This window comes from Protopterus annectens, chromosome 17.part0 (genome assembly GCF_019279795.1).
Source record: "Protopterus annectens isolate FY-2018-M chromosome 17.part0, PAN1.0, whole genome shotgun sequence".
NCBI classification, from domain to species: domain Eukaryota; kingdom Metazoa; phylum Chordata; order Ceratodontiformes; family Protopteridae; genus Protopterus; species Protopterus annectens.
In genome coordinates this window covers 87,502,636-87,515,715 of record NC_056751.1, presented here as the reverse complement: position 1 = coordinate 87,515,715, position 13,080 = coordinate 87,502,636, and the positions used below count along the sequence as shown (strand labels likewise).

Below are 13,080 nucleotides of genomic sequence, written 5' to 3'. Positions count from 1 at the left end.
AGAGATTCGATTACTGTTTCGTCCTTGGATCCCACAGCCCTTTCCCCTTCGGGTCCAAGTTCTGATGCTATCAGGCCTACTCCACAGGGACAAGCGGTACCATGTAGCATCCAAGGAGTCCCCATTGAGGAACTTCCCCTCTCTTCGAATACCTGTCTGGAGCATCCCACTGAAGAGGTTCTCTGAATGAGAATGTGCAAAAGGAGACACCTAGATTTGCCCATGGAATCTTTCACCGAAGATACTGACTTCGATGACTGGGAAGGGTCCCCCAGATCTCCACTGGATGATATCTCATTTGGAGACATCTTGGAAATTCTTAAACAAAAAGGTGGATGGTCAGATACTCCCTCCTCAGTGGAGTCAATTTTTCTGGAAACTTTTGGGTCCAGCCCATCTATGTCTTGGGTGACCAATCCCCCCAGTGGATTAGCTTATCAATTTAATCTCTTTCTGGGCATGGAAGCAGCTGGATTCTGTTGAACCAGTTCCCTGATGCCCAGATAAAATTTTTGCACCACCAAAGGACAGATCCCATTGGATTAAGAGAGCCACTGTTGATGCTATAGTTGTGGCAGCATCCACTAAAAAGGAGCTAGTGGAGCAGAGCTCAACAGTCCATCCCCCTAATAGAGAGTCCAGGGCATTGGACAGGTTTAGAAAGTGCATATTTGCTTCAGCAACCTTTGCCTTGAGGTCCCTGAATTACTTATCGCACTTCACAAGATTACAGCAGGATTTGACCAAGGGAACTCTTCAAACCCTTTTCAGAGTTTGTGTGTGTGGAGGACTACATGAGATCATCCTCACAGCTGACCACTCTATTATCCATTTCCAGTGATTTCTTGAGGTTAATATCCCATGCTGCAGAGGCTACCTCACTGGCTGCTGGTTGAGGCATAGCCATTAGCAGACGTGCAGTTTTGCGACTTTGCGGAGCCTTTCAAGTCTTCTTTCATCAGTGCCCCCTTTGTAATGTCATTGTTTGGCAGTACAGTGAAAGAAGTACTTTCCCAGTGTGAACAGGATGGAAAGACTCTGTCTGCTGTATGAGTATGCTTTTCTACCCCTCAACAATCTTTTTTTCCCCAGAATCAAAGAGGAGGCAAGAAAATGTGGTTCTGTAAGTCCCTGGGATCTTTCCAGGATTCATGCGGGGACAACTCCTCCAGAGGTAGTGGGGGCAGTTCAAATGGAGGACTGTGTCCTCACGCAGAGGAGGCACGCAAAATCAGGATTTCCAAGATTCCTTTTCAGATAAACCCTTCTAGTGCTATTGAAGGATTGCACGACTACCCACCTCCGGAAGCAGTTGGGGGGGCAGTTGTCTTTGCACCCAGACACCTGGAATTCTATAACAAAAAATTCTTTGGTGCAAAAAATAATACCCAGAAGTTATTTCATACTATTTTTCCAGATTTCCCAAAACAGAAGAAGAAAGCTTCCCGACATCCCACCCAGTCAGAGCTGCAGCTCAGGAGATTCAAAAGCTGCTATACAAAAGAGTCATCTAGGAGATCCCACCAAACCAAAAAGGATTCGGGACTTAAGGTTATTTTTAGTGCCAAAGACAGGGGACCCAAGACCAATTTTGGATCTAAGCAACCTGAACCAGTTTGTGAAGAAGTCAGAGTTCCGAATGGTCACGATTCAGTCCATTCTGCCCTTTTTACACATGGATGATTAGATGTGCTCATTCAACCTTCAGAATATAGATGTACTCATTCAACCTTCAGAATATGTACTATCACATCAAGATGAACAGATGATCCCGAAGATTTCTGTGCTTTCAGCTGGGAGACAATCACTGTCAGTTCAGAGCCCTGCCCTTTGGTCTCATCACAGCCCCCATGGTGTTTAGCAAGTGTATGGCAATGGTAGCATCTCACCTGAGCTTACTGTGATTCTGAGTGTTTCCATATCTAGACAACTGGCTCCTCACTGCACCAACCAGGCATCTCTTATAACAGTCCAGGTACTATTTTCTCCAACTTTGTCTGCGACTTAAGCTTTTCAGTCATCACCTCCAAATCTCATCTACAACCTGTACTGAGCCTGGATTCATAGGTGCCCAGTTGAACACAATAAGTCAGATAAGCCTCCCTTCCTAAACATAATGTGGACACAATGAAGTTTCAGGTACAGCAAATTCTTGTTCACCTTTCTCCTCCAGCCACGCTTATCCTTCATGCTCTAGGTTTGGTGGCAGCAGCCATAAGTTTAGTTCTAATGGCCATTTTCTCTATTCGTGTTCTCCAGTGGACTCTAGCTGTTCATTGGACTGTTCTGCATCATCCTCTGTCCTTCCCAGTCACACTCACTCGAGTCTGCAAGGATCATCTTCATTGGTGGATTCAATTGGATGACATTTACCTAGGCTGTCCCTTCATTCCGTCCCCTCCAGTAGCCACAACAACCATGGACACCTCCCATTTGGGGTGGGGTTTATTTCTAGGTATGGATGGTCCAAGGCACGCAGTCCCCCCAAGAGACTATTGTGCACATCAATGTCCTACAGATAAAAGCAATCCCACTAGCATTACAGGCATTTCAAGATGTTCTTCCTCTAGGGACTATTGAGTTACAAACCGACGACATGTCTGTGGTCTGGTCCATCAACAAAAGCGGAGGGGGACCTAATCTTAACCCTCTTTGTTGAGAAGGAGTGAAAGTGTGGCAGTGAGCAATTTCCTCCAATTGCTTTCTTATGGCAACACACATACTGGGGAAATCCAATGTACTACCAGAACAACTCAGCAGGTCCTTTCTGATGCCTCACAAGTGGTGTCTTAGTCAGAGGCTGAGAGGATTTTCCATCATTAGGGCCAACTTTGCTATAATCTCCCCACAAGTGCAGCAGGTTTTTTAACCTAATCCCCCGTTGGAGGAGTCAGTGAAAGATGCTCTAGTCCACGTTGGTCTTCCACTGTCCTTTATGCTTATCCCTCGATACCTCTGATTCCATAATTCTTACAGAAGGCACTTTAGTTGAAGAGCTCAGATACCCTCATTGCCCCCTTTTGGCCTCTCCAAATGTGGTTCCCCTTCCTTTGGTCTCATCTTCAATATCCTCCATGGATACTGGACCCAACTCCAGACCTTCTGTCGCATCCTTCCGGGGTGAAGCATCCCAAAATTTCAGGTGTCAAACTGACCGCATGGTTTCTCCAGTTCCATTAATAGTTAGACAGACCAGGCTTTCTCCCCCAGTCCAATAAATACTTCTGTCTTCCCAGAAAGCTTCTACAACAAAGATCTACAGGAGTAAATGTAAAAGATTCTCAATCTGAGCTCTTCAGAATGAAATTGACTATTTCACTACTACTGTATCTTCAGTTGTAGAATTTTTAGCATCTATTTTTCAAGAAGATACTATTTTTTTACAAAGTACAATTAGGACCTATATCTAATTTTCAGTCTGGAGAAAAAGCTTACGCTTTATCTTCTTCCAGATTGTGCAAGGCTTTTCTAAAAGGTACTCTCTTACTTAGACCTCCATTGAAAGACCCGTCACCTTCTGGAATTTAACAGTCATTCTCCAAAGATTGAGTCAGCAACCCTTTGAACCATCAGCCAAATCAGATTTAAACATTTTGTCTTAGAAAACAGCATTTCTGGTTGGTATTACATTTGCAAGGTGAATTTCTGAACTCCAGGGTCTATCTTCCAAATCCCCTTACATTGTTTTTTACAAAGACAAAGTTACTTTATGAACCAGTCCACCCTCCTTAGCAAAGGTAGCATCTGAATTGAATATTAATCAAACAGTTCATTTGCCTTTCTCTAATTTTTCAAATAAGCGAGAGTACATACTACATCTTTTAAATGGGGTCTATATTACCAGATCAAAAACCTATTTCAGCGAACACCACAAGACCGACACGTATAGTGCGAACCGCAAATATGCCGAATCCCCTAAACCGCGAATTTTCAAATCTCGAACCGTCATAGTCGGCCAACACCATCGCGAGCTACATACCCAAACATAATAAATAAAACACATACATACACTAACCAAACCCTACTTCTAACCCTACACTAAACCTTACATACATTACTATCTATGCACTTACCTTAACCCACACCCTAACCCTAAGGTCCGTAGCTATCACACACTTACCCTACAGACATATACCCAAACAAAACAAATAATCCACACACACACACTTAACAAAACCCTACTTCTAACTCTACACTAAACCTTACATACAATACCTATCTATGCACTTACCTTAACCCGCACCCTAACCCTAACTATAACACACTTACCTTATGGAGCTATACCGCAGACGGGCCAGCCATGACACTTAAACATTTCATGTTTCGCGGTTTTGAACGTTCGCCGTTACAGTAGTTCGCGCTATACGTGTCGGTCTTGTGGTGTTTGCTGAAACGGGTTTTCGATCTGGTAATATAGACCCTTTTAAATGTACATAGACAACTACGTTTTTGTCTGTACAGAACAAAACATTTCAGGAAATCGAAACAGCTGTTTGTTTCTTTCTCACAGAACAGATTGGGATTTACCACATAGGTGGCAGTACACTAAACACCGAAAGTATGATAAGAGACTTAGGGACACAGGTGGACAATGGTCTCACCTTCGATAACCACATCACACAACAGTCAGGAAATCCTATGTGGCACACCTCATCAGTAAGGGCTTTTCATCCAGGAAAAAGGAGGTTATTGTCCCATTGTACTCATCCCTCATTAGACCCATTATAGAATACAACGCCCCGTTTGGTATGTACCTCTGAAGACATCTGCAACAACTGGAAAGGCCGGAGAAATACCTCACTGAAAGAATCACAGGACTAAAGCAGATGTCCTACGCTGGCCGCCTTAAAAACTCCAGCTGTACTCCGTCGCATATCGTCTACCCAGAGGCAATCGGTGCTTAACATACAAGGCCATGTCAAACCCAGAGCTGTTGGACATGCTACACGTAAAGAAATCCCAATCCCTCAGAGCCATATGCTCCAGGGATCTAAACCTTGTCATCAAAATAAACAAAACATGCTGGAGGGGATAGGTTCTTCTTGACCCAGAGATTCCCCAGACTCTGGAATAGACTGCCCAAACATGTCAAGCAGAGCACCTCTTTGGCCCTCTTCAAAAGGAACCTTGATGATTGAATTGGAGAAAGGAAATTCACCCCGGGGATCACATCAGTCGCCTTGCTAGACAGGGGTCCAGGGAAGTAAATAGTGTGGGAAGAAGTGGCCAGGAAATTGCTATGGCTAGGCTTGTATAGGCCCTAGGGCCAATAGCCTGGTACCAACCTATGATCACCAGTTTCTAAAGTTACCCCGGCCAAATGGATTACTGATTGCATTTCTTTTGTCTGTACTTAGCAAAGCCTCTCCCTGTCAAAGCCATTTAAAGCACATTCTACTAGATCCATGGCAACCTTTGCCGCTTTTTGGTCTAGAATTTCCATTGACAACCTTTGTAAAGCCACTACCTGGTCTAATGCTCATACATTTATTGCTCATTATAAACTAGATTTGACCTCCATAAGCAGTTCCGTAGTTCTCAGGAATATCCTTCCATGAGGGCCACCCAAGATTCACGTAGCTGGAGACATGTCCTACATGTTGAGAAATGAATGAAAAGGACAACATCAGATATTAAAGTTATGTACATTCCATAACTATGCATCTGTGTTGTCCATTTTCATTCAACCTCAACTCCCCACCTTCCTTCCCCCTTCCTTTCATTTTCTGGAGTGACCTTGTGGATATTATGGAACCTTTTATTCCAGGTTTGAGCCCCAACTTTGCTGTTCTTTCCTTCTTCCTGTTGTATCTTAGGCTCTATAAGGCAGCAAACTTGATCTGAGGTATTGTTAGCTGACTAGGGCATTATGGGCAGAGGGAGGAACTCGAGAGTTGGATTCGAAAGTTTAGTGTATGCAGCCAAGTCAGATCTGAGGTTGGATCTGATAGCCACACATCAAGGAAGAATGAAAACCGACAACATGGATGCTTAGTTATGGTGACTGCATAACTTTAATTTTTGCTACCCTGAAAGCTGCAGAAGGAGAAATTATGAGCAAAGATAAAAGAGCTGGACGTGGGATCCTTAGAAAAAGGTAGGAGTAAATTACATAGGAAAAATGAGAATTGTGGGAAAAGTACATACAGAGTAATGTTTTGGAGGAGGAATGAGGTTTAAGGGATGGCAGGAATTGAATGAGCTATGTAGTGTTTCATTGACAATGACTATATAGAATATTATATGTGATGTATAGTGTTTGCAGCTGAAAATATGTCAATGTAGTTTGTTTTCATTTGTATAAATGTATGAATGCTTCTGTCATAAGTGATAATTCAGTAAAAATATTTCTTGTTTAAAAAAAGAGCTGTACAGGGATAGCCTCTCTGCTGCAGTCTGACAAACCATCCATTTGATGTTGTTTTACTTAAAGGATAGGGACACTAACTTTTGCACCTTGTACAGAGAAAACATGCATCTGGCAGTAGGCCATAGAGTCATCACTTTCACAGAACTTTATATCCTGGAGGGATAAAACAGCTGGTAGACTTTACTGTATATCAGTCCTCTCCTAGAGTTGAGGATTTGAGAGTCCTGTTTGATCAGAGTCTTCTAGAAGTGATGCATCCTAGAGATTAAATTGGGCAAGGGGAAGAAGATTGCATTTTCTGTTCTCCCATGACAAGGAAGATGTATGTACATCTCCTTGTGTGTTTTTACAAATTCCAGTTCTTGCCTTATTACAGAGTTTATCCGTAACTCCCCTTGTTGGCAGTGTATGATTGGACATTTGCAGCAGCCAGAATAATGCTGGGATGTATTCTTGGAGGAATAACTTCATGAGCAATGAGAAAATGCTTTCTATATGCCAGGTCATACCTCAAGTATTTTGTGCAGTTCTGGATGCCAAAGAGAGTGACAGCAAGTTGCTGGAATAAGTCCATTGGGAAAGCCACCAAAATGTTGCTTTGAATGCAGGGGGAAAAGTATGAATAGAGACTACAAGAACTAAAGATTATCTCACTTGAGACTAGGAGGTGCAACAGAGATATGGTATTGGTTTAAAAGATCATGTCTTGAGAATACAAATTTTTGTGACTTGTGTCTTTCTAAATTGCAAGTTGACAGTTGTGTAATGACTTTTGAAGTATTATCAGGTGGTCTGAAGTGCTTTGTTTAATATTGTTTACAAACTGCATGTTTGTTGCTTTTTTGGTCTATGAAAGACACAATATCATGAATACAGATGTTACTTTTCTGCCTACATTTCTGTTTTGGAACTCTCCAACGTGGAATTCATATTGTAAAGTTTAACTTGGAATGTACTACTTTTCCATGTGTGAGATTATGTAATACCCACAGCAGATTTTGATATGTGATTTTTCAGTAAGTTTGGGGAGAACATGTGGGCTCCACTCCACTGTGGGGTCTGGAAAACTCCTTGGTAAAGATGTTCCATTTCATCCTGCTTAGAGCTAAGGCAAGTCTTGATTGCCTTTTAGAAGTTAGATGTGAAGTTAAGAGTAAAGCCTCTCTTATTCCAGTCAGGCAACCAGACATTGATGTAGAATGAGCAAGTAGGGCGGTGTGTGGCAATATCCCATGTGTATGGACATGGTATGAAAAAACCGGAGATGGACCACCACGATGAGATGAAATACTGACCAAGTTTTTTAGAACAGATGAGCGCTTTCGCGTACTCCCAAGGCACACTTCTTCAGATCTAATCACATCATAAAATCACTAGCTATATATATATATATATATATATATATATATATATATATATATATATATACAAGTTCATCATTCAAGCAATCAATTAATTAGTTAATTAAGTCATCATTATAAAATTTTTAACTTGATAATTTAAAGTAAAACTGGTTTGGTTTAAAAAATATATGTTGTATATATACAGCCTCATTCAAGATCAAATGCTGTATCCAAATAAGTTTCTATAAGATAGATAAACTATCGTCGTGAACAACAGCAATTCAACATACATTTTAAGGTTTCTGAAACCCAATTGATAAAAGTTCATAAACAACTTCAATATAATCAGGAGCTATACATTCAGACATCTCTAATATAGCTTAATATGTTAAATATTTGCAAACTTGTTGATGTATAGGTTACATAAAATATTATTATACATTCTATTGTATAAAACCCCACATGAAACAAAAAAGGCAATGCATATTGTACGAAAATAAAATATATATATATATATATATATATATATATATATATATATATATATACAAAAAATTTGTATGGACATGTTACGGGTCTCATAATGAAACCGAGATTAGCTCATTATTCTTTTGGCCATTCTCATGGTGCCTTTCTCCATTCATCACTGTCTCAGTCATTATTCCAAGAGTCTGACTTTGATACGTTGATTCTTCAGAAAACTACCACCGCAAATTCATTTTTGCTGTTTTTTTTTTTATTTCCCTCAAGTTCTGCCTGATGGCTGCTCTAACTTCACATAATTGTGTTCATTTGGGGAGGGAGGCTGGACATTCTCTTGATAGTCAAGATCCCTTTGGCCCATTTTTTCGTGCTCAGGAATTTGTTGACCCTTCATTCTCTAGAAAGAGTTGGGTGATAGGGAATAGGTCACTTGCTGGTCCTGAGGAGTGGCTTACCTTTTTTGTCTAGGACCACTCCCTTGGCAGCTCGACAGTTGCCGTCTCTTGAAGGGAGGTATGCCTCTGCATGGCAAATTCCCCTTGGCTTACATAGTGCAGAAGTACTATTGACAGCACAGGCTCAGCAGGCTCAAACTCTGTTAGATATGCAGGTGCAACCAGTAGGTGTCACGTATGTGGTGAGCCAGAGCCACCTTTCTCCCACCGGTAAGGGTGAGCCAGCAATGGCTGCTAACTCCCAGCTTCTTTAGTCACTAAACCTGCTAATCAAACACCATAGATCTGACTCTTCTTTTTTTACTTCTAATCTTCTCTGACTTCTGTCACCCTGGGAAGTTTTTGGGGTACTACTTGAGATTCTCCTGGCAGTGATTCGCTGCAGATGGCCTCTGATATGGTACATTTCTGTTGCATATCAGTCAGTAGCTAACCCTCCTATATTCAATTATCTCACCATTTACTTTATTGTCTTTGTTTATTAGAATGTCAGACATGCAGGTATGGTTCAGTGTTCGTGTTTATGTTTTCCAGGTCAGACTAGGAGCACAGGAGTAAAATGTGCCCTTCTAGGTGGTGTGCCAACTTGTGTCACATGCTAGCAAGTGGTGTGTCCTCTCCTGAGCATGAGTGCTAGGGATTATAAGAATGTTAGCTAAGATGGGGATCTCATAGGAGGAAATCACAAACATAACACATTGCAGAAGAGCCCATTCACAGAGTACTGGATGTGCTGTATGTCTTTATTTTGTAAAGATATTTTCTGATCTTATACTCCTGATGTAAAACTAACTTGTAGCTTAAGTCATTGGGAAATGCAGTGCTAAGCTATGTTTTTTAATTGGTCATTGCTCATTTCAAGTATTGTGGACATTGATTAGTCTCTGTTTGATTGTTCTTTTTGTAGGTATTCCTGCTTTGTTGTAGAAAAACTGAAGTCAATGCCGCAGGGTGAAAAACAGCGTGATCATATTGCCCGTTGCTTGTGGTATCTGGATAATCTCATTAGATTAAACTTTCAGAAACAGATTAAATCAAAATGTAAGTTAAAAGCATCGATTTGTCGACTACAATTCAAACATTTACATATAGATTACTTGGTGTACAATATGTTATATGAACATTTAAGTTTAAGTGAGTGTGGATATTGTTCACAATGTCCTCTGTATGAAGTGATATTTAGCATACAGAATTACAGTTGAGTGTTATTTTGCATGACTTTTTGACATATTTCAGGACCTGATTAAGGGAGTCATGCCTTTTCTATGGTGGCTTCCATTTGACCCATTTCCAATTCATGCTCTTGTTAACAGTCCTCTTTTCTTTCCTACTGGTCACTCTGAATTTCCTCCAAATAGTCATATTAGACGGTGTCCATAATCAGTGCCACAAAGGAGTAAAACGGTGGTTTGCCAAACATGCCAAATGCATTTGTAATCACCAGAAAGTGAAGCAAGATGTAATCACTCTTTTTTTTATGATTTCTTTTAATGCCCTTCATACAGTGTCTCCATTTGCAATTGATGCCACCAATTGAAACTGTAAGCATTCTTGGCTCTCAGTGCCTATCACAGTTAACTCAGGTGAGGAATCTAAAAAAATGTGTGTGTGTGTGTGTGTGTATGTGTAGGTATGTATTTATATATATGTGTGTATATATATATATATATATATATATATATATCTATATAAATATATATTGCAGAAAAAACAAAATCCAGCCCAAATGAATACAATAGAAATTAAATCCCAGTAGCTGGCAGAAGCATACAATGAAGAAAAATCAAACTCTCAAATATATATATGAGAAGCGTTTACTAGCTGTGAAAAGGAAGAAGTTAACTTGGGACGTTATAGACTTTGCTAATCAACATGTGTTTGCATGGCCTACGTCCCAACCAGCTGGGAGGCAGCAGAATTCCCAGATTAATAGTGTGAAGAGTAAGAATGCACAGAATGCAGAGTATACGGATACATCATCTCGGCCGGCATGTGCATTGGTTTCGACTCAGGGTTTGAACTCTGTGTCCTGTGCAACTGGGGAGACATCCACCAATAACCGTGTGACTGTGAACCCAGGGACCAATGGGGAGCAGCAAGGGGACGTGACTTCACCGCCTCCTTCTACATCGGTGTATTCTACACCAGCAATGGAGCCATTAACAGGAACTAATTTTACCTGCAGTCAGTTTACTTTCAGACTCTGATCCGGTGCTGCATAGGAAGATCCTAGTAGAGCAGCATCAACAAAATTTTCCAGGGCTTCCGTTCCCCTTTCGTATGGGGAGAAGAAACTCGTTTGGCCAGGATGATCAGAAGGGCCAGAAGTGGAAGGATCCACCAGCTGGTCAGCAATCGATCCCTGAAAAAGGTGGAGGTTGGAGTCAATGACTTAGTGTGGAATATTTCACAACACGTGCTGACAACAGATGAACGTTCAGTGCTGTCGAAGGGTTTATCTTTCATTCCTACCGCACAGATAGAGCATGTGAGTTGTATGTTGAATTTACACCTCTTTGCGTAATTTAGCTTTACAAGGCTTGTTTAAAAATCCTGATACTGGAATTGAGACTGTGACAATGACTCGATTGTGTTTCGATAGCCTAGTGTATTTACACCAATTTTTTTCCACCAGCATTTCATGTATTCTTGGTGGTTTGTGAAAAGCAATTTCAGCAAAGTATTAATAGCTCTAATGTGAACAAGTGTAATAATTTGACCAGGAAGGAATGGAAGGCCTTAGATCAGTTGGTCATGAACCCCCCTAATAACCATTCGACCTGCTGACAAGGGGGGTCCTATTGTTATACTTGATTCTGATTACTATGTTAATAAAATGAATGCAATGCTCTCTGATATAAATGTATATGTTAAAGTTGATATCAGTATTGTAGACGTGATGAAACGGGAAATTGATAATTGTCTTACTGAATGCTACAGGCTGTGTGTGTTGGACAACGATCTTTTAGATTATTTCTTGACTGAATATCCAATGGTGCCACAGATTAATGGGTTGCCTAAGATACACAAAAACCCCCTTGAACCTGATTTCAGGCCGATAGTAGCATGAGGTGGTTGACTTACGGAGGCCATATCCATATTTTTAGATAAACAACTTAAGAAGGTGTTGATGTTGAGTGAGGTTATTCTTAAAGACACGGAACATTTTTTGAGGGACTTGTATCTTGAACTTAGTAAAGTTTCTATAACTGATGTAGATTATTTTGTCACATTGGATGTAGTGTCAATCTTCACGTGCATTCCCAATGAAGCGGGCATTACCATGGCAAGAACAGCTATGCTTAGAAGTGGCTTGTTTACTAATGAATTTAGTGACTTATTATGCCTGTTACTTGAGTTGGTGCTGGAGCACAACATTTTCTTGTTTCAGGGTGACTGATATTGGCAGAAATCAGGTGTAGCCATGGGCATAAGCTGTGCTAATTCTTGTGCAAACCTGGTCATGTCCGAATGGGAACATGTGAACATCTTAGGGAAATGGAATGAGAACATCATTATCTATCGACATTTTGTCGATGATATGTTTATTGCATGGAAAGGTGATAAGGGACATCTAGATGAAGTTGTGAGGTACTTCAATAGTAGTAGCTCGTTCCACAAATTTTCCATATTGTGCTCACATCATTTGATTGATTATCCTGATGTCAACATCAGGAAGTTGGATGATGGCTTTTGTACCAGTATGCATAGGAAGGAATGTTACAGACCTTCCTATTTACATAGGGACAGCATGCATCCCAACCATATTTTTGGTAGCATCGTTACTGGACAGGCACTTAGGGTATCAAGATTAACAAGTGAAGATCACTTAGACAGGAGCTTGTATGAGCTTAAAGGTGAATTCATGTCCAGGGGATAAAGTGAAACAGAATTGGAAGCAGCCTGCTGTAAGGTTCGTAGTGAGAGGGAAGGGAGAGGTAGACCCTATTTTGCTGAAAATAACTCCGCAATAGTGGCACGCACTACTAGCCATGTGTGTCCCCTATTGGTCCACTTTGGGAAAGGAATAGATGAGGTAACGAATATTATTAAAGGGAATTGGCACATTTTGGAGACAGACAATAGGTTTTTAGATATTTTAAGTAATGGTCCCAGATTCGTTTAAAGTAATATGAGGAACTTGAAACAAAGGCTGTGTTTTCAGAGAATGAAGATGTCCCGGCCTATGAGCATTGATGGTACATCTAAATGCAACAACTGTAATTATTGTCACTTCATTGATGAATCGAGATTTTTCAGGCATCCTGAAACACGTTATTTATGGACCATCAAGGCGAATGCTGATTGTTGTACTAAAAACGTTGTTTATTTAGCCCATTGCCAAAGGTGTTTCAAGTTCTATGTAGGGAAAACCAATAGGAGTCTTAAAGAGAGAATTAGGGACCATCTTTATTGCATCTGAAAAGGT

The 13,080-nt window shown here is 40.7% G+C and overlaps 1 protein-coding gene across 2 annotated transcripts in view; it reads left to right on the top strand.

Moving 5' to 3' along the window:
* POLR1E (RNA polymerase I subunit E) overlaps positions 1-13,080 on the top strand; it is a 970,793-nt gene that overhangs the window by 658,310 nt on the left and 299,403 nt on the right. For both annotated transcript variants that reach the window (XM_044059632.1, XM_044059633.1), the window contains one exon: positions 9,559-9,692. In XM_044059632.1, the coding sequence (XP_043915567.1) occupies positions 9,559-9,692 (134 nt within the window). The remainder of the gene's footprint in view (positions 1-9,558; positions 9,693-13,080) is intronic.